At 41.1% G+C, this 25,900-nt stretch overlaps 1 protein-coding gene across 1 annotated transcript; it reads left to right on the plus strand.

Moving 5' to 3' along the window:
* Window positions 1-24,658, plus strand: gprc6a (G protein-coupled receptor, class C, group 6, member A). The gene is made up of 6 exons (XM_078213694.1): window positions 1-194; window positions 8,270-8,573; window positions 11,241-12,083; window positions 17,179-17,382; window positions 20,088-20,211; window positions 23,586-24,658. The coding sequence occupies exons 1-6, from the start codon at window positions 1-3 to the stop codon at window positions 24,656-24,658; spliced, it is 2,742 nt and encodes a 913-aa protein (XP_078069820.1).
* Window positions 24,659-25,900: the final 1,242 nt, after the last annotated feature.

Consider the following 25,900-nt stretch of genomic DNA (forward strand, 5'->3'; position numbering starts at 1 on the left):
ATGCTCCAAAGCATGATTCTGTACAATGTGTTTCTCATGTTGTGTGCCTTATCGATCAATCCGTTGTTTGCTTGTGAGATTCTTGACGATTTTGACAATACCAGGGCCCCAGGAGATATCATCATTGGTGGTCTCATTCCAGTCCATGAAAAGATCTTGATTCTCAAAAAACCAGAGAGTCAACATTGTGCAGGGTAAGTGACTGATTTAAACATAGCAAAGGCACTGATATGTATTTCGTGATAAATTAATGTAAATGGTGTAAAAAGTTAGTGTTCTAAATTAAAAGTATTTTTTACAGATTAATTCATTGGGTTAAAGTTAGCACAGTGATGTAAAAACATTTGTTAAAAGTGCTTAATCAGAAGGGAACAACCTTTACACATTATAATGCACACTGCAACACAAGCAGATATTTTGTACCATTTAAGATGCTGTAGTTGTTTTTCTGGAAGTGTCATAGAGTCATAGAGGTTTACAGCATGGAAGCAGGCCACTCGGCCCAACTGGTCCATGCTACCCTTTTTTGCTTAGATGTTTATAACAAAATAATAAATTTAAATAATAACAAGAATCCTGATGCATTGTTTCAAATTATTGAAAAAAGTTTGATTTACAATAGAAATGAAGGTGTATCATACTTTAAAAAATGTCATCAGATCAGCCCACCGAAAGGCATTGGTGAGTGTAGGTAATTATTGGTTTAGGTGCCCTTGGCAACACAAAGTTACACTGGGTAGCGTATTTTCATGCTATTCATTTTTGTGATCCTAAAACATTTATGACCATTAGAACATTCAATCAACATGTGGTTAAATAATATCGTTATACCTGTAATTCTCAGATACTTTCGACCAATTTATTTACTCAAATGTTTTACCGCAGCGCCCTTATTTACAAGATGGACAAAGGACAAACATAAGTAAAGGTTCAATAAGTTTACTAATAATAACACTATTAACCCTTAAATTACCCACATAAAACAAGAGGATACCCCAGATTCAAGTATACTACCCCCAAAGGTGGTTTGGTTAAACTGCAGGCCTGATTCTCTGAGTCCCTCTGGTCCGTCGTCACGAAGGTGAGTCTCGATGGCAGCTTCTTCCTTCCTCCATTCGCTGGTCAGTCTTCCGGATGGTCAAGGTCGCCTCCCTCGTTGAGTCTTTGTTCCTGGTGTGTCTGAGATGCCGTACCTTTATCCCCCTGCCTGCCTGCCGTTCCAGAAACTTCTCTGGCTTCCGGCCAATGAGGTCCCGGGAAGGGGTCCCAATACCCAGTGGTTTTCTTGATGTCTGCCTGAACAGGATACAGGGACCCACTCCCAGGTGTCCCATCTCCATGTAACCTTACATGTAACCTGTTGCCCTGTAAGATAACTGCAGGAAATCTAGGTGACAGAAATTCTGGCCCGATCTGGGCTTCTAACAATAGCCCGGTGCATTTCAATGGGGTGCCATGATCTCCTGCTGGGTCTCAGTAGAATGCATTGAACTTTGCTGGGTGATTGATGGGCCAGGCCCAGACATGATTCTGTGTATTTGTATATTTGACCTTGGTTAAGTCTGGCCTGCCCGAGGTTCGACTGTGTTTGATTATAATATGCCCAATTCTTTAGTTTAGGATATCCAATTTAATCAGTCTTAAAACTAGGCCCTGATTATATTACCACAATATGCTGGATCACCCAGGCTTTTTTCCATAGAACAGTAGAACACCAGCTTTTGTTTGCCATTGGACATTTTATTCGATGTTGTGGTTTGTCACAACTGAATGACTTGTGAAGCCAATTCAATGTGCGACTCTTAGATCTTTTCATACTTTGAAAGCTTTCTGTCTTTTTCATGAATACAATTATTGCATTAGTACTTTAAACATTCTCAACTTTGTCTTCTAATCCCTTCATGGCCTTACCTTTCCCTACCTCTGTAATCTACTTCAGCCCCCAAAGTTTCTAAGATATCTGTATTCTTCTAAATCTTTTCTTGCACATCCTTGATTGCCTTTGCTGCACCATTGACGACCATGCTTTCAGCTACCTGGACAATGAATTCTGGAATTCTCTCCCTAAACATCTTTCTATCTCTCTGCTCCAATCAGATGCTCCTTAAAACATACCTCCTTGACCAAATGGTTTGGTCTCCTGTCCCTTTATCTCATTAACATTATCTGTGTTAAATTTTGCTTGATAACCATTCCTGTGAAGCGTCTTGGAAAGTTTTACTATGCTAAAAGTGTTCTATAATGGAAGTTGTTCTGGATGGCAGAAAAAAGGAAGAGGAAAAGCATCATCAAAAACTTTGGCAACCAACCCCAATGACTTTAAGAAGACAGTGGATTGTGGGGGGCAAGCGGTCGGGGGTTGGGGGGGGGTGCGGTGTCAGCCTGATGCTGCTGATAAGAGCTCATGCCCAGTGCACAGAGTCTATCAGCCAAGACTGATTTGAGGAGCAATGCTGGAGGAAGTTTCTCTGGACTGGCTGGTAAAGACATCTGCAGTTTCTTGGAATATGCCCTGTTGCCTCCTGAACCATGGAGTCAGGATCTACTGGTAACTTTCTGCTGTAGGGTGTTGGTTACAGTTTAGTAGATCTGAAGAATCTTTGTAGTCATACGTAGGTTAACTGCAAGTCTTTGTTAACTCTTAGAACGATTGACAAATATACAGTAGAGTACAAGCCAGGAGCTGTCTCCAAGCTAGCCGGTACACATGGCTCTGTCCAACACTAGGCTTAACTTGAGTGCGAGTCATGCGCTCTCCTACATCACTGTGTGGGTGGTTCTGTACTTAGTTCCGCATTAAGCCTATACGTGCTGGACCCTTCTACTACACTTCCAATTTATTGTAACTACTACGGTCAGCTACAGTGAACATCAATTGTACATTGTAGTCTAGAGCACACAGCTGTATTAAGTGGAGCAAACACCATGGGTGGGATTTTACGGCCTCCCTCGAGCGAGACTTGGAAATTCCCGCCCTCTAATCAATGGAAATTTCCGTTGTCCGCCCCTCGCCTGTTCTGATTCCATAGCGGTAGAATTCCGGCGCACGAATGAGTCAATACGAGTGAGCAGCTGTGGTTGGCCTCCATTGCATGCACAGCATTATTAACTGCACACATATGGTCATCAGAGAAATAGAAAGGGACACCATTTAATCAATGTGCAGCCAATGGCTGGTGGCAGGAAGACTCGTGATGAAACCTGAGACATTCTCATCCAATGTTTGTTCCCGCAACAGGATAGCTGCTGGAGTCAAGGATATACCAACACAACAACAACTTGCCTTTATATCGCACATTAAAGATCATAAATCATCTCAAGATAACTTATAGGAGTATTAAAGGATAACATTTGACATGAAACCACATAAGGTAATACTGGAACAGATAACCAAAAGCTTGAAAAAAGAAGTGGATTTCGAAAATTAAGATGGAATAGAGAAGAGTTTCATGGAGAGAATTCTAAAACTTAGGGCCTTGGCAGCAGAAAATACACCTGTCAATGGTGAAGCAATTGAGGATAAGGGGTAAACCTTTTAGAACTGAGGCGAGGAGAAATTCCTTCACCTAGCGGGTGGTGAATGTGTGGAATTCACTACCACTAAATGTAATTGAGGCCAAAACATTGTCTGATTTCAAGAGGAAATTAGACATAGCACTTGGGGCTAAAGGGATCAAGAGATATGGGAGGAAGGGGGGATCAGAATGTTGAATTTGATGATCATCCATGATCAAAATGAATGGTGGAGCAGGCTCAAAGGGCCAAATGGCCTACTCCTGCTTCTAGTTTCTATGTAAAAGAAATTGGGGGAATGCAGAGCTCTCAGAGAGTTATAGGATTGGAGGAAGAACCAAAAGGTGGAGATCATGGAGGGATTTGAACACAAGGATGAGATTTAATTATGGGCGTTGCTGGATTGGGAACCAAAACATGTGCATTTCCATCATGATGTGGAGATGCCGGCGTTGGACTGGGGTAAACACAGTAAGAGGTTTAACAACACCAGGTTAAAGTCCAACAGGTTTATTTGGTAGCAAAAGCCACACAAGCTTTCGGAGCTCCAAGCCCCTTCTTCAGGTGAGTGGGAATTCTGTTCACAAATAGGGCATATAAAGACACAGACTCAATTTACATGAATAATGGTTGGAATACGAATACTTACAGCTAATCAAGTCTTTAAGATACAAACAACGTGAGTGGAGAGAGCATCAAGACAGGCTAAAAAGATGTGTATTGTCTCCAGACAAGACAGCCAGTGAAACTCTGCAGGTCCAGGCAGGCTGTCGGGGTTACAAATAGTGTGACATGAACCCAATATCCCGGTTGAGGCCGTCCTCGTGCGTGCGGAACTTGGCTATCAGTTTCTGCTCAGCGACTCTGCGTCGTTGTGTGTCGTGAAGGCCGCCTTGGAGAACGCTTACCCGAATATCAGAGGTCGAATGCCCGTGACCGCTGAAGTGCTCCCCAACAGGAAGAGAACAGTCTTGCCTGGTGATTGTCGAGCGGTGTTCATTCATCCGTTGTCGCAGCGTCTGCATGGTTTCCCCAATGTACCATGCCTCGGGACATTGGGGAAACCATGCAGACGCTGCGACAACCAACCTGGTGTTGTGAGACTTCTTACTATGGAAGAGGCAGCAGTCCTTGTTAGACAAGAAATGCTGGGGGAAGGCAAGGAGGTGGCAGAAGAAAGCGGGCTAAATAAATTTCTTGGAACAAGTGCTGTGATCTCAATAATCATATCTCTGCCCTAAGAATGTAGAGAGAACCTGTTTTGCTTAAAGGCCCTTCATACATGCTTCATTAAATAACATTCAAACTATCCAGGCAATCTCTATATCAATGACAAGCTGATAATGCAATCTCAGCAGCTGCTATTAAATATCACTGCCACCTAAAGTGTGAAACCTGATAAATGAGATCAATTTAATGGAAAATACAATAACCTGCTTTCTATTCATTTTTCACCCAAATGATCACCCAGAATACTGTTCTTAAAAGACGATTGAACAATTTCAATGCAGTGCTTTCTGAGTGGCCTCATCAAAGCTGGTGAAAGACTACTGTTCCACATGATAGGATCCATGAGATGCTCACATATGTAAGAGCCAAGGGCTATAGAGCTATTGCCGGGGTAGTTTGGCTCAGCTGATTTGCTAGCACAATGGCAGATTTGGTTGACATGGGGTGGCACAGTGGGTTAGCACTGTGCCTCACAGTGCCAGGGACCCAGGTTCAATTCCAGCCTCGGGTGACTGTCTGTGTGGAGTTTGTACGTTCTCCTTGTATCGGCATGGGTTTCCTCCAGGTGCTCCGGTTTCCTTCCGCAGTACAAAGATGTGCAGGTTAGGTGGATTGGCCGTGCGAAACTGATCCTTAGTGTCAGGGAGATTAACCGGGTAAATATGTGGGGTTATGGGGATAGAGCCTGGGGCCAGATTGTTGTCGGTGCAGGCTTGATGGGCCGAATGGCCTCTTTCTGCACTGTAGGGATTCTATTCTATGAATAAAGATGCTGACGTTGTGAGAGAGGCTTCCATGGCACGGCAGCTGTTCCCATGATCTTGGGGCTCAGTGCTTACAGTGAACTGTGGACCAAGTTACAGAAGATGAGTGGCTGCTAATCAATTGATCAATTTCTCCATGGTGCAACCCTTTGAACTTCCAACTAAGCTATAAAGCATGATAGAATAGAATTCTACAGTGATGTCTTGGCTGCAGCGTCCCTGGAGGAGGACATGCTCCCACGTAGACTGCAGACTCTGAAGCCATGGGAGATGAATACCTGGGCTAGAAGTAGACTCCTCCACACTTTCAGCCGTAGTTTCTTAATTCTTTGATATTCGAATATTTCATCAAATAACTGCTTGTATGAGGACAGCAATTTTCTTCAGGAGAGGGCCCCAAGCTCTGAAGCTTTCTCTCCTGGGCTATTCCAATGATCAGTTCCTGCTGTTACCCATTGCATAATAGTGCACTCTCAGGAGAATTGTCCTCCTCTGAGATATCTCCTTCAGCAGAAACACCCTGTTGCAAGAAGGACCTGGAAGAAAGAGAAAAAGGACAATTGATAATATGGGGGTGAGAAGTTGGACATTTGCAAGTTACAATCTGGAGAATAGAGCCTTCCAATTAACTTAAAGTAAGGTAAAAAAAAACCCTGGTGGCTAGTTTCCCACCTTGCCCCCCTTTCGCCAAATTAGTATCTCGTGCTAAACTGGGGCTAAAATGTCGGGATAAAGGAAAGATCAACAAGTTATGTACCGAACTTCCACAGGCTTCCTATCTAAGTTTTAATAATAATTGGTATCACTTTCTATTTGCCTCAAATGTATCATGAATATTTAAACATCTATGTCAAATAACAACCAAAATTTTATGCTGGTGTTATCTTCGTCCCGCTAACGGTAACCCCGCTGGCTTCCACAGCGGCAGAGGTTGCAAACAACGGGAAAACCCATTGACAGTGACAGGGTGGGAAGATCCCGCCACCAGCCAATGGCGGGCTGCCTCCGCTGCCGCAAAACACCCGGGGGGCGGAAATCCCACCCAACAAGGGTAAAAGGAAGAAATTGGAACTTTCAGATGAATGAGTTGCTAAGGTTTTTAAACAACAATGCATCAAGGCCTCTGCCACAGAGATGTCCCGGATTACTTGCTTATAACAAGTTTTAAAGTTTCATTTGTCTTAACAAAGGAAAGGGAGCAGTGTAGTGAGATGATTCCGGATCTTAGTGAGCAGGCAACTGAAGTTGTGATAAAGGTGCAGCAAATGAGAAGAGCTCACCTGGAGGGTCATGCAGCTGCAGGTGACAGCTGAAATAGAAAGGGACAAGAACATAAGAACAAAATAACTAGGAGCAGGAGTAGGCCATTTGGCCCCTCGAGCCTGCTCCGCCATTCAATAAGATCACGGCTGATCTTTTTGTGGACTTAGTTCCACTTACCCGCCCGCTCACCATAACCCTTAATTCCTTTACTGTTCAAAAATTTATCTATCCTTGCCTTAAAAACATTCAATGAGGTAGCCTCAACTCCTTCACAAGACCATGAAAGGATTTGAAAACAAGGATGAGAATGTTAAAGCCAACTGGATTTTGTTCTGTGTCTTTTACCTCTTCATTAAATCTTTTACTTGAAGACTTGATTAGTAACTAGTTGGAACTGCAGTGATCTACTGATGAAGCACTCAGCTCCTCCCTGCCTCACATTCACGTTATTAGATAGATTTTCAATCAAGAAGGGAGTGAAGAGCTATGGGACACAGGAAATTGGAGCTGAGACTACCATCAGACTTGCCATGATCTTATTGAATGATGGAGTAGACTCGCAGGACAGCTCCTAATTCTTGTGTTCTTCTGTTAATTCAAGTGACCTTCCTGCCATTCAGTACCATGTGTTGATTGCACATGAATTGAACAGTGGGCATTAACTGGGCATTCACTCTTATGCTTACAATGTGTAACTCCATAAATGAATGCTTATAAAATTGTATGAAGAATGGCTCCAGTACCATCCTTCATCAACTGCCTTTATGGAATATTATAACTACATTAAGTTATGTGAGAGAGGCCAGCAAGTGAAATGCTGAGGCGTTCGAAAATCAAAAATGGATCTTGCAACATGTGCAAAAATGTAATTTATCCCAGATTTATTTCTAATATCCACTCGGGCAGGTTTGGCAGCATGGAAGCATTTTTGGCCCTAACTGTGTACATACTTCCTGTTTGTCACATTGGGAGCCAGTAATCCGAATTTTTAGGTTCCTGAGTTCAAACCACATTCTAGGAGCTTCAACATGTAATCTGCAATGCAGTGTTGAAAAAGAATCGCAAAAAGATCAAATGACACCATTTGATGAAGAATAGGGGAATTCTTGTTTATCAAACAACACCCAGAAGCAACTAATCTGGTCATTTCTTTCATTTCTGAAATGGAAACTTGATGTGTGCAAAGTTCATTGCCATATTTTGTACAATACGACAATGACTGCACATCAAAAACAATTAATTGACAGAAAAACATTTTAGAATTGTCTCAGGCCGTGAAAGGTGCTGTGTAGATGAATGTTCTTTTCTTCTAGTAGTAACTATGATAGAATAATAACAGAATATCTCAGTGATAATGGTCATATTAATAATGACCATAATAGTCATTATCATAATACAATAGATAGTGATCATATTACTGGAATAAAAACACGTAGCCAATACATTTAACTGATAATCTACCATTCCTAATTCTGTTTCTGTTACTCTCTGATGTTCAGGTACGATGTGCGAGGCTTGGTAAAAACCATTGCCTTGATCCACTCCATTGAGATGATAAATAATTCGACTCTGTTACCTGGAATCAAACTGGGATACGAAATTTATGACACTTGCACAGATCCTACAAAGGCTCTGAAAGCAACCTTGAGGTTCATTTCCAAATTCAACTCGACAGACAACTGTGTCAAAGTTCAGTGCAATTATACAGATTACCAGCCAGCAGTGAAGGCCGTTATCGGAGCTGCTACCTCAGAAGTTAGCATTGCTGTTGCAAGGTTGTTAAACATCCAACTTATGCCTCAGGTAACTATGTTTTCTTCACTGGAGCCAGGGATGTTTATTTTGCTATAAAATTATTTTAGTGTTTTTCCTGTTTATCGTAACTCATGATTCCTACATTGGGTAATGCAAAGCTAGAGTTGTTTAACAATGTGGCAACACAATCATGAATTCACATGACAGAAGAAAACAAACATTTAGAAAAAGGAAAATGCCACAAGGCCAACAAACCTGTCCTTTGATAGCTGATCACAATCCTGCAAAACTTCTATAACCCTCAATATACCTTCTCTTTTCATAAATACATCTACACTGTTATATTCTGTGGTAAATTATTCCAAAGCCATTTTTCTCTTGATTTTTCCCCTTTTAAAAGTGCTAAGTATTGTTAGCACTGACACAAGAAGTTCTGCAGTATGTCTCTGCCTGGTCCTCACTCTTGCAAATATTATTCTACAAGCAGGGCACTTGCCGCTGAACTTGAAGAAAAATGTAGTGAAAGATCTTGTGATCTCTGTATTGAGAAATTTTATTCTCTTGACATATAATTGATTGCAGCAAACATTAATGGGGATTTGCAGTGCCAAACAGTCATCACGCTATCCAAGCAAACACTCAAACAACTTTCACAAAGAGCCAATCAGGAAATAAAAAGCACGAAGAACAAATTTCACAGCATTAGAATAAAGATTGGGGTTTACATATGGGATTAAGGTTGAAACTAAAATACCATGAAAACTCTCATTTTTAAAAAGTCATTTCAAAAATTTAACTGATCATCATGCACAGTTCCACAAATATAAAATTATTTTTTCAGGACCGGATTGGTTGCTCAGATTGCAGTTAGAATGGTGGCACAGTGGTTAGCACTGCTGCCTCACAGCGCTAGGGACCCGGTTCAATTCCTGGCATGACTCGCTGTCTGTGTGGAGTCTGCACGTTCTCCCCATGTCTGCATGGGCTTCCTCCAGGTGCTCTGCTTTCCTCTCACAGTGTACCCGAACAGAGTGTGTCGACTAGGGGATTTTCACAGTAACTTCATTGCAATGCTAACATAAGCCCACTTGTGACACTCATAAAATAAATAAAAATAAATAAATAGAAAGCTGGTTATACCTGGCAGGAGGGGGAGCAGTGGATGACAGAACACAACTTCAGGATTTCCATGTTAATCTGCACTCACACTTAATCTTGAAGTTGAGGGCAGGTTCAAATATTTAATGACTGCAAACACTGATAACTCACCATCAAATATTCCAGGCACACAGGGCTGCTTTCAGTTTTATGAAAATGTACAGAAATCAACTATTTTTACTCAAACCTCAATATTGTATTTTGGGTCGTAATTCTGTGAGATCGACTTCTATTTCATTGAGTGCTACTACAGGAAGTAGCATCTTTGTGTGCTATGTATACTGTATAACATGCTGATTTGACCACATCCCTGTACGACCTGTAGAATTGAAATACAACATGCATTTGCATGATTCTTTTGTGGTTCTGCCCACCATGGGAATCATCACGGGCAGGATGGAAAATTTGGCAGACTATTCAAAGGTCTATTGACCTTGAATGTGAATTTCCGGTCTTGGGGTGGGCGTGACTAGAAAATCTCACCCTTTTCTTCTGTAAAAACTATATGGCCTGACTATTTTTTTATGGTAGCTTTTTTTCAATTTGTAGGCACCATCCTGTTCTTTTGTGTGGTACATAATCGTTAAATCAACAATAATGAGATCATGCAGAGATGTTTATTTGGAAAACAAGGCCCTGTATGGAATTACCAAATAAATAAAAACTAATTTTTTCTTTTCATCAAGCTCATTCAACATTGCCTTTTCTGAAATGCATTCTATTTCTATATACTTCAAATGATATCTTGTAGCATTCAGCATTAGGAATTTACAAAACCATCCTATTCCTAGTTACTGAGAAAGAAAACAATGAAGTTTGATTGTTGAAAAAAGGGACTTACACTGAATACTGGATCTTTCCATAGGAGATGTGTGATAATGTCCTTTATGGAAGGAAATCTGCCGTCCTTACCTGGTCTGGCCTACATGTGACTCCAAAGCCACAGCAATGTGGTTGACTATCAACTGCCCTTGGGCAGCTCGAGGTGGGCAAAAAAATGCTGGCCACCAGTGATGCCCATGTCCCACGAATGAATGAAAAAAAAGGGTGGATATCAGTGGGATGTTTCCTCTTGTGGGGGGGACTAAAACTAGGGGACGTAGTTTAAGAAAAAGCGATCTATCTTTTAAGACAGAGATGAGGAGAAATCGCCTTTCTCAGATCGTCATTGGTCTCTGAAATTCTCTTCCCCAGAAAATAGTGTAGGCTGGCTCTTTCTGTTTATTCAAGTCTGAGTTAGATACATTTTCGATAAACAAGGGAATCAATGGTTATGGGCATGTGGGAGTGAGGGGGTGGGGGAGGAAGGGGGAGGGGACAGACAGGAAAGTGGAGCTGAGACAGGTCAGCCATGATCTTACTGAATGGTGGAGCAGGCTCTAAGGGCCAAATGGCCTCGACCTACTCCTATGTCCTATGTTCCTATGTTCATGTGGATTTATATCTCTGCAAAATTCTAATAAAATGATTGACCAATAACACTAATTTATGGAACACGCTATAAATGCAGACTTCAAAAGTGATACTTTCCTTCTGAACATTCAAATCTTTTTACAGATCAGCTACTCAGCTTCTGCTCAAATCCTTAGTGACAAGGCTCGTTTTCCTGCTTTTTTAAGAACTATTCCGAGTGACGACTACCAGACCAAAGCCATGGTCAATCTGGTTCAAAGATTCCAATGGAACTGGGTGGGAACTATTGCAAGTGACGATGAATACAGCCGGTCTGGGATCGATAACTTCATTACACAAGCAGAGAGCCTGGGTATATGCATCGCTTTTCAAGAAGTTATTCCATTTTATTCATCTATTCAAATCACAAATACCAGAATAAAAGAAATAGCAAACATTATCATCAACCGAACAAAAGTGAATGTCATTGTTATTTTTGGAAAAAGCACTCATGTCATTGAACTGTTTAAGATACTGGGCGCACACAACATAAGCAAAATCTGGATTGCCAGTGACAGCTGGTCAACCAACAGTAACATTACTCGCTTGGAGAACATTCAAAACATCGGGGATATTGTTGGATTTACATTTAAGAGTGGAAATCTTTCCAAGTTTCAAAACTATGTGAAGAAATTACCAGTTAACCCTAATAACGTTAACACATTTTTAAGAGAGTATTACAGGCTTCGAATCCTTTGTGTAAACGTTCAAAATGATGAGCTAGAGATGTGTATTTCCAACCATACACGTCATGTGGATGCTAATGGATATTATCTTGACAACATGGAAAGACAATATCAGGAAGATGATTTTCTGGTGAATAATATTGAACCAGGTGTTATTTCCAACATACAATGGTCGGTGATTGCTCTTGCTCATGCGATTCGAAATCTATTAAAATGTAATGAAGGAATTTGCCAGAAATCATTCGATTTTGCACCTTGGAAGGTAAATCATTATTCTACAGCAGAGACAGTGAATGATATTATCCTACTTGCAGGCACAAGCTATGCATGTAGCGTCCACGTAAATCCTTAATATATTTGACTCTGCCTTTAAATTGTGTGGTGCTTTGCAGCCTTCTTCTATCTGAGACAGGCAGATTATTAGCAGTGTATCTTTGAAATGGCTTTTAAAGCCAGGTTCAATTGACATTCCCTCTTAGATGCTGACATCTGGGTGCATATTGTTGCATACTATAGTGTGACAATGTGATGAATTATGAGTGGTACTACTGAAATAGTTAGCGGGAAATTCTTTAGCTACACCGTGGTTGCTGCCATTGTCTGCTGAAAGATTCCAGGACTAAAAATTTACACGTAAACCAAATGCTCTGGCTTCAATTAAGTTTAATTCTCTGGGCCAGTGAAAAGGGAGAATCTTTAAATATATACCTTACTTCCTTACTTTTTCCCAAAATATCAGTTATCCTTCATGCTGTTGGTAAAAGGGAAATCTTCACCAAAGAAGAAAATTATCAGTTTACAGATTTCCCTTTGAGAGATCAGGTTCTGCATATCATTTGGCTTGAATTCCTTTCTCTGTTATCCATAGCTGACGAAGAACAAAGAAAATTACAGCACAGGAACAGGCCCTTCGGCTCTCTAAGCCTGCACTGACCATGCTGCCTGACTGAACTAAAACCCTCTACCCTTCCAGGGAACATATCCCTCTGTTCCCATCCTATTCATGTATTTGTCAAGACGCCCCTTAAAAGTCACTATTGTATCTGCTTCCACTACATCCCCCGGCAATGAGTTCCAGGCACCCATCATCCTCTGTGTAAAAACTTGCCTCGTACATCTTCTTCAAACCTTGCCCCTCGCACTTTAAATCTATGCCCCCTAGTAATTGACTCATCCACCCTGGGAAAAAGCTTCTGACTATCCACTCTGTCCGTGCCAACTTCTCCTCATAGCTAATGCCCTCCATGCCAGGTAACATCCTGGTAAATCTTTTCTGTAGCCTCTCCAGAACCTCCACATCCTTCTGGTAGTGTGGCGGCCAGAATTTAACACTATATTCAAAGTGTGACCTAACTAAGGTTCTTTAAATCTGCAACATGACTTGCCAATTTTTAAACTCAATGCCCTGGCCAATGAAGGCAAGCATGCCATATGCCTTATTTACTACCTTCTCCACCTGCGTTGCCACTTTCAGTGACCTGTGTACCTGTACACCCAGATCCTTCTGTCTATCTATACTCTTAAGGGTTCTGCCATTTACTGTATATTTCCTATCTGTATTAGACCTTCCAAAATGCATTACGTCATATTTGTCCAGATTAAACTCCATCTGCCACCTCTCTGCCCAAGTCTCCAACCAATCTATATCCTGCTGTGTCCTCTGATGGTCCTCATCGCTATCTGCAAATCCACCAACCTTAGCGTCATCCGCAAACTTACTAATCAAACCAGTTACATTTTCCTCCAAATCATTTATATACATTACAAACAGCAAAGGTCCCAGTACTGATCCCTGAGGAATGCCACTTGTCACAGCCCTCCATTCAGAAACGTACCCTTCCACTGGTCTTTTTTGACCAAGCCAGTTTTGTATCCACCATGCCAGCTCACCTCTGATCCCATGCGACTTCATCTTCTGCACCAGTCTGCCATGAGGGACCTTGTCAAAGGCCTTACTGAAGTCCATGTAGACAACATCCACTGCTCTACCCTCATCAATCATTTTCGTCACTTCCTCAAAAAACTCGTTCAAGTTAATGAGACGAGATCTCCCCTTCACAAAACCATGTCGCCTCTCACTAATACGTCCACTTTTTACCTGCGTATGTCCTAGGAAAGAAATGGGTGAGCACAAAAAAAGATATTTAAGGACTGAATGCCTTCAAGGAATTGTTCAGAATATTCACAATGAAATTTCACAGGTTTGGCGTTTCTGCTAAAGATTGTAACAACAATACCCTGTAATCCATAAAGTCATATAGTCATAGAGGACAGAAGAGCCCATCAGCCCATCGAGTCTGCACCAATAAAACTACACTAAATCTACATTAATCCCACTTTGCAGCACTTTGCCCATAGCCTTGAATGTTATGACATTTCAAGTGCTTATCCATGTACTTTTTAAAGGTTGTGAAGTTTTCTGCCTCTACTACCCAGCCAGGCAGTGCATTCCTGACTCCCACCATCTTCTGGGTGGAAAATGTTTTCTTCAGATCCCCTCTAAACCATCTGCTACTCACCTTAAAATTATACCCTCTCATTATTAACCCTTCACAAGGGAACAGCTGCTTCCTACTCACCCTGTCCATACCCCTCGTAATCTTATACACCTCAATTTGCTCCCCCCCTCAGCCTTCTCTGCTCTAAGGAAAACCTTAGTCTACCCAGCCTCTCTTCATAGTGCAAATGCTCCACTTTGGCTACATCCTGGTGAATCTCTCTGCACCCTCTCCAGTGCAATCACATCCTTCCTAAAGTGAGGCGACCAGAACTTCACACTACTCCAGCTGAGGCCTAACCAATGTTTTATACAGCTCCAATATAATTTCCCTGCTCTTATAATCTATGCCACGGCTGATAAAGGCAAGTGTCCCGTTTGCCTTCTTAACTACCTTATCAACCTGTCTTGTCACCTTCAGGGATCTGTGGACAAGACCCCAAGATTCCCCTGTTCCTATGAGCTTCCTGGTGTCCTGCCATTTATTCAGTACTCCCTTCTCTTGTTATTCCATCCAAGTAGCATCACTTCACAATTTTCAGGGTTAAATTCCATCTTCCACTGATCTGTCCATCTGACCAACCTGTCTGTATTTTCCTGCAACCTAAGACCTTCTTCCTCACTATTAATTACCCTGCCAATTCTTCATGTCATCTGCAAATTTACTTATCATCCCCCCCACATTCTCATCTATATTGTTTATATCGATCACAAATAATAAGGGACCTAGCACTGATCCCTGCGGTACACTGGAGACCGGCCTCCAGTCACGCAAATCGCCCTCCACCTCCACCCTCTATCTCCTACCGCTAAGCCAGATCTATTTTGCCAAGTTATCCTTGATCCCATGTGCTTTTACCTTCATTATCGATCTCCCATGCGGGACCTTGTCAGAGGCTTTGCTGAAATCCACATAAACTATATCAATTGCACTACCCTCATCTACAGACCCAGACACCTTCTCAAAAAATGTAATCAAATTCATTAGGCATGTCCTCCTTCTGCCATGCTGACTATTGCTGATTAAAACTTGCTTCTCCAAGTGGAGATTAATTTTCTTCAGAGTTTTCTCCATTAGTTTCCCTACCGCTGATGTGAGACTCATTGGTCTGTAATTCACTGGTTTATCACTACCACCTTTGTTGAAAAGTGGAACCACATTAGCTGTCTGACACTTCCCCTATGCACAGTAAGAAGTCTCACAACACCAGGTTAAAGTCCAACAGGTTTATTTGGTATCACAAGCTTCCAGAACGCTGCTCCTTCATCAAATGAGTAGAGAGTTGCGTTCACAAACACAGCAAATATCAACAGAGACTCAATTGCAAGATAATGGTTGGAATGCAAGTCTTTACAGGTACAGAGAATGTGAGTGGACAGAGGGATAATCACAGGTTAAAGAGGTGTGAATTGTCTCAAGCCAGGACAGTTAATAGGATTTTGCAAGCCCAGGCCAAATGGTGGGGGTTATAGGTAGTGTGACATGAACCCAAGATCATGTTGAGGCTATTCTCGTGCTTCGGAACTTGGCTATTAGTTTCTGCTCAGCGATTCTGCGTTGTCATGTGTCTTGAAGGCTGCCTTAGAGAACATTTACCCGAAGATCAGAGGCTGAATTCCCTTGGCTGCTGAAGTGTTCCCTGACAGGAAGGGAACACTCCTACCTGGTGATTGTCGTGCGATGTTCATCCATTGTTCTAGCATCTGCATGGTCTTGCCAATGTACCACATCTCGGGCCATCCTTTACTGCAGTGTATGAGGTAGACAATGTTGGCCGAATCACAGGAGTATGTACTGTGTGCCTGGTGGGTGGTGTTCTCACGTGAGATGGTGGCATCTGTGTTGATGATCCGCACATCTTGCAGAGGTTGCCATGGAAGTGTTGTGTGGTGTAGTGGTTACTGTTCTCCTGAAGGCTAATTACCTGTAAAGACTCGCATTCCAACCATTATCTTGCAATTGAGTCTCTGTCTATATATGCCATGTTTGTGAACCCAACTCTCCATACACCTGATGAAGGAGCAGCGCTCTGGAAGCTTGTGATACCAAATAAACCTGTTGGACTTTAACCTGGTATTGTGAGACTTCTTACTGTGCTCACCCCAGTCTAATGCCGGCATTATGACCTTCCCTCTGGCCAGAGAGGAATTAAACATTTGGGTCAGAGCCCCTATAATTTCCTCCCTTGCCTCCCACAGCAGCCTGGGATCCAATGCATCTGGACCTAGCGATTTGTCCACTTTTAAGCCCATCAAAATCTCCAATGCCTCCCCATTCCCTATGTAAAACTGTACAAGAACATCACAGTCCCTCTCCCCAAATTCTGTACCTATATCCTCCTTCTCCCGTGTGGAGATAGATGTGAAGTACTCGTTTACCATGTTCTCTGGCTCCTCACACAGATTGGCCCCTTGGTCCTGATGGGCCCTATTCTTTCCCTGGTTATCCTCTTCTCCTTGTTATACTTAAAAAATATCTTGGGATTCTCCCTAATCTTACCTACCAGTGCTTTTTCATTCCCCCTCTTTGCTCTCCTAATTAGTTCCTTAAATTCCCAGCTTTTATACTCCAATAAGACCTCTGCTGATTTGTTACTTTTGTACGTGCTAAAAGTCTTTCTTTCGCTTGTCCAGTCCTGAATATTCCTAAACCTCCAGGGTTTGCTGGACTTGTTTCTCCTACATTTCATCCTCAAAGTAACATGTTGAGCCTGTACTCTCTCCATTTCCTTTCTGAGCACCCCCCACTGTAGATTTTCCCACAAGAAGCTGTTCCCAGTCTACTTAGAATTAGATATTACACTTAGTACTGTTATCTTAAATAAAATGCATTTTAATTACTCCTCAATTTTTCTTGCAGTTGTTGGAAGAGCTGAAGAAAGTCAATCTGACTGATGAAGGAACAAAGATCCAATTTGATCCTTCAGGAGATTTTATTTCTGGATATGATATTGTCATGTGGAAATTTGTCAATGGCAAAATGGAGTTTAATCACATAGTTGCAGAGTATGATATACAGGAGGATAAAATTAGAGTTAAAAATTCAACATTCAATAAATTAGAGGTAAGACTAATAAATATTAACTTTTACATTTTAGAACTAAGCATAGCACATAAAAATTCTAGTTAGTAAATTATCAGTCATAAGCATAACAAAATGATGACTTTCCTCTGTCTTGTATTACAACAGAAGCGTTATTGCATGTTAACATAGTGAATAGATGAATGTCATGTCTCCCGCCTCACTCCCTTTGTCCTTTTTCCATTGACTTCATTATCCTCTTGTTCTCCCTAAATTTCTCCATCTATACAAACTGTCCTAACTGAATTTATAGTCATTGTCTTGACCCTGTCATCTTCCTTGGCCTCTTAATCTAGATTACAGACAAGACCATCTTCCTTACCTCACACACCACCCTCAGCTCTCTATCTCCTTCCAGCCCCAACAAAAAAAAGCACTCTATCAAATTACTTACAACTGTAACTTAAACTTTCTACTGCTTAGGATTTAACTTGACATGTGCCGCAAAATTATTGCAATCATCAGCTTGCTCCACCTAAACCAGTGCTGGAAAAATGGGATTAGGATTGATAGGTGTTTGAGGGCTGGCGCAGACAAGATGGGCCAAAGGGTTTCTTTCTGTGTGATTCTTTGACACATTTGTTCAACACAACTTCAATGTCTTTCCTACCTGCAAAACCTTTAATCTCTCCCATCCTTTTCATTCCCAAAGTGTAGCTCCAAATTTATTCCCTAATGTCCAGGAATGCAGATTTGAGCATGTTGGTTTTAATTATATCGCCAGCTCTAACTGCACCAGACAAACGTACCACCGAGCCTCACTCTCCTCCACAAAACTATCCACTGCTACAGGATCATCCTAAAGCACAATGATAATCTCCAGCTTCTTTTCTCCACTGTCCCCTTAACTTACCCGCAACTTCTAGCTTCACCTCCAATAATGCAAGGAACTCATTGACTTCCTCAATTGAACATTGCAATATGATTATGCAGAGTCAACATGGTTTTATAAAAATAAAAGCATTTCCTGCTGGAGAGGTGGGCGGGTGAATGGCAGCGGGCTAGTGAATGGGCCATCAGATCCGTTAATTGTATTACAATTAGCAGGTTTGCATAAGTATCAAGTTGCCACCCACTCCAGGCAGGAACCAGACTAGGGCCAGCAGGGTGAGGCAGGCTGGGAGCATCACGATAGATTTAGTGCCCGCTGCCAAACCCATTTTGTGCCCGAAGTTCCAGGCTATTACGGTTCTTGCCAGCAGTCAGCAGGCCCAGAGGATCCTCCCCAATGGAAAGGAAAATCATACAAGGTGTATAAGAGTCGGCAAGTCCACGAATGCCAGTTTGTTTTATGCTTTCACTAAAAAGCAAAATACTGCAGATGTTGGATATCTAAAGGAAAACCAGAAAATCTTAGCAGAGCACTCCCATTACTGATGCCAACTCCTTCAATCAAGCACTGAGGTCCTTTGAATGAAGGGTCTCTCTTGGGAGCCAGCAAGAAACTCTGCGTGCCCTCCCACTGGTGGGTTAATACCAATGTTGGCAGGATGAGAGCCATATGTGGGCATTAATTGCCCACTTCAATTGGCAGTGTGTGTGGAAGGCTGTTCAGTGACTTCCTGCCACAGATATAATGAGGTGGAGTCAGGAAGGCAGTAGGGTTTCCATCCACCACCTTCCAGCCTGATTAAATGCCCCCATCACCAAACTTGCCACATGGAAAGGTATTCAACTCGGCCCTTTAATCCCAACAAGTCACAAGTGCTTGAGTTGTGTTGAAGGCAGATTATGCTTAAAACTCTACAATCTTTGGTATTGGCTACATTGATATAGATTGAATTGTTTCTAAAACAGATGCAATCAAGCAGAAATTCTAGATCATAATTTTCATCTTGTGGATAATCAACAAATATCCAGCATTTAATTATGTATGGCCACTAGGTTAACTGCAATAACATTTTAAAAATATTTTTCAATTGATTAGTCCGGGCATTGTCTGAAGGCCAAAATAAGTAAATGCTGATTGGATTATTTACTGATAATTAAATAAAGATTTGAAAATTACACTATTTTTAATCAAAAAGGTACAATAACCAATCATTTTGTCCCAGGATTTTCTGGTCCTGCCTATAGTGGGAATCATCGCGGGTGGGAGAGAAAATTTGAGGGCCCAGCCAAAGATCCTTGAATTTGGGCAGGAACATTCATTCCCACTGCGTGCGGGACCAGAAAACCCTTGTCTTGTTTTGTATGTGTGAAGGTGGGTTCATAAGTAACTGGTTCCAGTATGCTGGCAAATGTTTAAAGCACTCAACTTAACAGAACATAACGTTCTTTTCTCATTCGTTTAAATTTTCCATTTGTTTGACAATTATCCTTCTTGAAAATTTTGCTTAATTTAGTTTAGAGTAACCACAAAAAGACCCCAGCGTTACTCCAAACTCGACTTTCAGGCGGGATCAGGCGGGTAAGTGGAACTGATCCACTTCAGATCAGCCATGATCTTATTGAATGGCGGGGCAGGCTCGAGGAGCTAGATGGCCTACTCCTGCTCCTATTTCTTATGTTCTTATGTTCTTATGACTTGTTTGAACCACATAAAGCTGCCTCTATTAACTTCTAAAATTATAATTAACTGGCATATTATACAACTTAATTGATAGCATAAATAGATATTAGATGTTGTTATTGCCATTCTTTCTAGGTCTCTAAATTTCTAAATCTTATTTTCATTTTCTTAAAAGGGTATGACATCGAATTGTTCAAGGCATTGCCAACCAGGGCAAATAAAGTTGTCTTCTGAAAGCCAACACACATGTTGCTACAATTGTGCAAACTGCAGTTCCAACACATTCTCCGAAACAACTGGTAGGTAATAAACAAGTCTGTCTGTAAATTATTGTCTGAGTCATCTATTTGTACAGTCATGCATTACACCACATGTGTGAAGTATGAGTGGTAGAAGAGGGTGGATGGTATCTTTGCATCATTAGGTTGCTAATGGGAGCAATGGATTAGTAAGGTATCCCCAGACAAAGTCCTCCACCTCTATAGTGTTAGGGAGCCAGATCGAAACCACAGGTATGTTATGAAGCCATACTAGACCCCAACAATTTTTCTGTTTTGGCATAAATGTGAGGATATGATGTTTTGCTCCCAGATGTGATTCTATTGACAAACTAGGGAATTTATATCAAAACAAACTTTATTTAACACAGTTTAACTATAACAAATAAATTAGCTTAGTTGAACAATACTTAAAATGAAAGGAAACAATTCTAAGTTCTAACTTACCACTGTATCCATTCCAATTAAGCAATATTTCTCTTATAGACTTTAAACACACTTTAAACACAGGCATAATTGCTTTAACATTTGTTAATAGTCTTGGGAGTTGAGAGAGTGAGGGAATGAGTTTCAGCAGCTTGCAGAAGACCTTTGACTTCAAGCAATTCCCAGCCAGAACTCCACTCTAAAAGTGAAACTAAAAACACCACAGAATCCTTGCTATAGACCTAGCTCCTCCCAATACTCACATCATTATACAATCCTGCTATTCAACCTAATCGAAAACTCAAATGACTCCAGATACCTAGTCTGAAATCTCAGGAAAAGTTAAGTAAACAAAGGTGCATTAACTTTACAGAGTAACACATTCCTAGTAAAAATCAGTTATTATCCTGCTTTCTCAGCATCTGAGCTGCATGATTTCCCAGACAAACCGACTGCTTGTAACAAAATATTGCATCTTAAAGCAGTACCGCTTATGCATAAAAGGTATTAATAGCACAGTATTGTCACAATAGCCACATCCACAGTGAGGTACTATACCTTTGCAATATAATCTTGAAGAAAACAATCCTAATACAATCCATGCTACAGAACGTGAGCTGCACAGAAACATTCACCGTTCTTTTCATGCATCTCAAACAGTGGACACTTTAATCTGAGATTGTTTTGACCAATCTTTTCCCCTCCTCGGTTCACTGATGTACAGTTGAATTAGGAAATAGGTGGCATGGTAGCACATTGGTTAGCACTGCTGCTTCACAGCACCAGGGACCCGGGTTCGACTCCCGGCTTGGGTCAGTCTGTGTGGAGTTTGCATGTTCTCCCCTTGTCTGCATGGGTTTCCTCCAGATGCTCTAGTTTCCTCCCACAGTATGAAAGATGTGCTGGTTAGGTGCATTGACCCGAACAGGTGCCAAAGTGTGATGACTCGAGGAATTCCACAGTAATTTCATTGCAGTGTTAATGTGAGCCTTATTTGTGACTAATAAATAAACTTACTTAAAAAATGACAGAGGTATTTTTGTATCTGTCCTCACAAAATTTCATGCCAGAAATTAGCATGAACCTGGGGGCCAAAAAGAGTATGGAAATTAAGGAAATCGATACCAGCAGAGAAAAAAAGTATTGGAGGAAATTAAGGGACTAAACTCTGACAAATACTATGAACCTGATGGCCTACACGCTCAGTTTTTAGAAGAGATAGCTGCGTAGGTAGTGGACGGATTAGTTATGATTTTCCAAAATTCCTTAGACTTGGGAACAATCTCGTCAGATTAGAAGTTGGCAAATGTTACACCACTTTTCAAGAGAGGCAGCAGGAAAACAGTGAGCTACAGGCCAGTTAGCTTAACCTTATTTGCTGGGAAATTGCTGGAATCAATTATCAAGGAGTCTTAACAATGCACTTAGAAAAGCATTGTATGATTAGAACAAGTCAACATGGTTTTACTAAAGGGAAATCCTGTTTGACAAATTTATTAGAGTTTCTGAGAATGTAACTGATAGGGTAGATAAAGGGGAGCCAGTTAATGTAGCATACCTGGATTTCCAAAAGGCATTCAATAAGGTGCCACACCAAAGCAAGATAAGGGCTCATGGTTTGGGGATAATATGTTAGCATAGACAGAGGACTGGCTAATGGGCAGAAAGCAGAAAGTCGGCATAAAAAGAGCATTTTCAATGTCAGCAGGCAATGAACACTGGAGCGTCACAATGATCGGTGTCAAAGCTTCAGCTATTTACAATCTATAAAATGACTTAGATGAATAGACAGGGTAATGTATCTCAGTATGCTGAGGATTCAAAGCTAGATGGGAAAATAAGAAGTAGGAAGGACACAGAGAGGTTGAAAAGAGATATGGACAGGTTAAGTGAGTGGGTAACAAGATGGCAGATGGAGTATAATATAGAGAAGTGTAAAGTTATTCACTTTGGTCATCAGAATAGAAAAATAGAATGTTTTTAAAAAGTTGCAAAACTTGTAAATATCGATGTTTAATGAGATTTTGTGTGCTTATACAAAGAATGTATAAAATTAGTATGCAAATATAGCAAGAAATCTATGCATTTAAGAAAAGATAAACTTGCACTGGAGGTAGTACAGCGAAGATTCACTAAAATGGTCCCTGGGATGAGGAGGCTGTCCTACAATGACAGGCTGAGTAAACTTGGATCTATATTCGCTTGAGTTTAGAAGAATGAGAGGCGATCTCATTGAAACATACAAGATTCAGAAGGGGCTTGACTGGATGGATGTGAAGAGAGTGTTTATGCTGGTCAAGGAATCTAAATCATGGGGGTACAATCTCAGGATTAGGGCCCTATAACTTAAGATGGAGAGGTGTGAATCTTTGGAATTCTCTACCCCAAAGGGTTGTGGATGCTCCAACATTGAATACATTCAAGGCTAAGATAGACAGGTTTTGGTTTCTCAGGGATCAAGAGATATGGGGAGTGGGGGTGGAAAGTGGTGCTAATTGAGAACCAAAATCAACCATGATTGGATTGAATGGCAGAGCAGGCTCCACCAGCCATGTGGTCTTTCTTATGTCCTTGTTTTCAACCAAGAAGGGAATCACAGGCAACTTTATCTAATTTTTGCTTGTAATTCACACAAAGACACTTTTTTTTCCCCCTAGGAAGTATTTTGAAGTAAAAGTTGAGCCTAATTCATTTTCCTGATGCAGGGTCAACTATAGCGTTCTTACCATCATCGTAGCTCAAATCATCCAAGTCAGCAAGGATCAGGGATGGCTCCGAGGATCATATTGCTCAACTGTTCAGTAGACAATTTCATTCAGCTTGCAGGACAATCACAAATCTGGAATAATAGGATTGCAAAGGCCCATGTGAAGACCACAACAAACCATTTCCCACTAAGATCAGAAAGAAAGCTTAAATGAATAACTTGACCTGTTCATTTTTATAATTTTTGACCTTTTTCATTTCAGATGCACTGCAATGCTATCCTTGTTTAGCAGATGAGTGGGCACCAAGTGGAAGTGCAAGTTGCCACAAAAAACACATTGTATTTCTTGACTGGAGCAGTGGATTTTCTATTGTACTGTTAACTCTTTCGGCCTTTGGAATCGTTTTAATCATTGTGATATCCATTATCTTTATTAGGAATGTCAACACACCAGTTGTTAAATCCAATGGTGGTACCATGTCCTTCATTATGCTCACCTCTTTGTTACTCAGTTTTGTAAGTGTTGGTTTTTTCATCGGAAAACCGACTGATGTCACTTGCAAAATCAGGCAGTGCTTATTTGGCATCAGCTTTACTCTCGCTGTTTCAGGTGCTCTGGCAAAATCACTTAAAATACTACTAGCATTCAACTTCAACCCAGCTAATCAAAATCATTTGAAGAACTTGTACAATTACGGGCTCATCACAAGTTTCTGTACTGGACTTCAGGTTGTTATTTGCACAATGTGGCTGGTTTTTAATGGCCCAAAAGCTCACAAGGATGCCAAGAGATTGCAAAGGGAAATTTTGTTGGAATGTAATGAGGGTTCTTATGTAGCATATGCTGTCATGTTGGGGTATATAGCATTGCTTGCACTGATTTGTTTTACATTTGCCTTTAAGGGTAGGAAGCTGCCAGAAAACTACAATGAGGCTAAGTTTATTACATTTAGTATGTTGATTTACTTCATTTCATGGATTACATTTGTACCTGTCTATGTAACCACTCACGGCAAGTACCTCCCAGCGGTGGAAGTAGTTACAATTTTATCTTCAACTTATGGGATATTATGCTGCCAATTTTTCCCAAAGTGTTACATTATTCTGTTTAAGAAAGAATGTAACACTACCACCTCATTTTTGAAAAATCTGTATGACTATTCAATGAAAAGCACAAACATTATAACAAACAGTCAATTTTCCCTAAACCGTTCAGTAATATGCAAGTCCACCAAAAATAACAGCAGTCAAAACTCATTAAACATCACTCCTAATTCTCCTGTACAAAGCAGCATAATCACCAATGCTTCAAGGAAGAGATGCTCTAGTTGGTAAATATTTAATTGATAAAAGTGATTTGCGCTCAGAATAGTAACTTCATATTGAAGCTATTTTAGGTTTGAATCTACATTATGATCACATCGATCCTGTCCAGTGTAACACGAATGCACCTTGTAATTTCTTTTTGCCCTTGGTTGCCAAATGAGATGACACAGGATAACAAAAGATTGCACTTTTGTGGTAAGTCAGCGACTGATCTCTCCGCACCTCAAATATAAGACATCAGTTCAAGCTGAAAGGCCACTGCTCATTGACAGAAGCACAAAGTTATTGATTACACCTACACCTATCATAGAATCATAGACTACCTACAGTGCAGAAGGAGGCCACTCGGCCCATCGAGTCTGCACCGACTACAATCCCACCCAGGCCCTATTCCCATAACCTCACATATTTACGCTGCTAATCCCCCTGACACTAGGGTCAATTGAGCATGGCCAATCAACCTAACCCGTACATCTTTGGACTGTGGGAGGAAACCGGAGCACCCGGAGGAAACCCACACAGACACGGGGAGAACATGCAGACCCCATTTAGACAGTGACCCAAGGCCAGAATTGAACCCATGTCCCTGGCGCTATGAGGCAGCAATGCTAACCACTGAGCCACCGTGCCACCCTGGTGAGAAGGTAATTAATAGAATTAAAGATCAAGGTGGAAGATGGAATGACTATGATGCCATTTGATCTTTGCTATCTTTTTGCACCAAAATGTTAAAAGTTTATCAAACTTATTTAATGGCAAAATTCTGAATCTTGAGTCATCACTGGATAGCAAATAAATTATACCAGCTAGGGTAAATGTATGGGGTTATGGAGATAGAGCCTGGGTGAGATTGTGGTCAGTGCAGACTCGATGGGCCAAATGGCCTCCTTCTGCACTGCAGGATTCTATGGTTCTATGATTCCATACAATGTGATAGTGCACATTTCCTGATACCTTCATTTTATATTTTTCTCAACTTCAAACAATAATTTCCAAGAGATTAATTCTCAGGAAAATTATAGAAATTTTTTTTTAAAAAATATTAATATCTCACATTCTTCATTTTCCCTTTCCTACACCATCACACAAACACTATCACCAAACGACCTGCAGCAACACAATAAGGCTCACCAGGACTCTTTCAGGATATGCTGCCATTAGCCAAAACTCAAGAATAAGGAGTAAGATATTATCTCACATTTACATCCTCTTATTCCATGACTTGAGCGTTGGCCGATGGCCTGTTGTCAG

This window comes from Mustelus asterias, chromosome 5 (genome assembly GCF_964213995.1).
Source record: "Mustelus asterias chromosome 5, sMusAst1.hap1.1, whole genome shotgun sequence".
Lineage (NCBI taxonomy): Eukaryota > Metazoa > Chordata > Chondrichthyes > Carcharhiniformes > Triakidae > Mustelus > Mustelus asterias.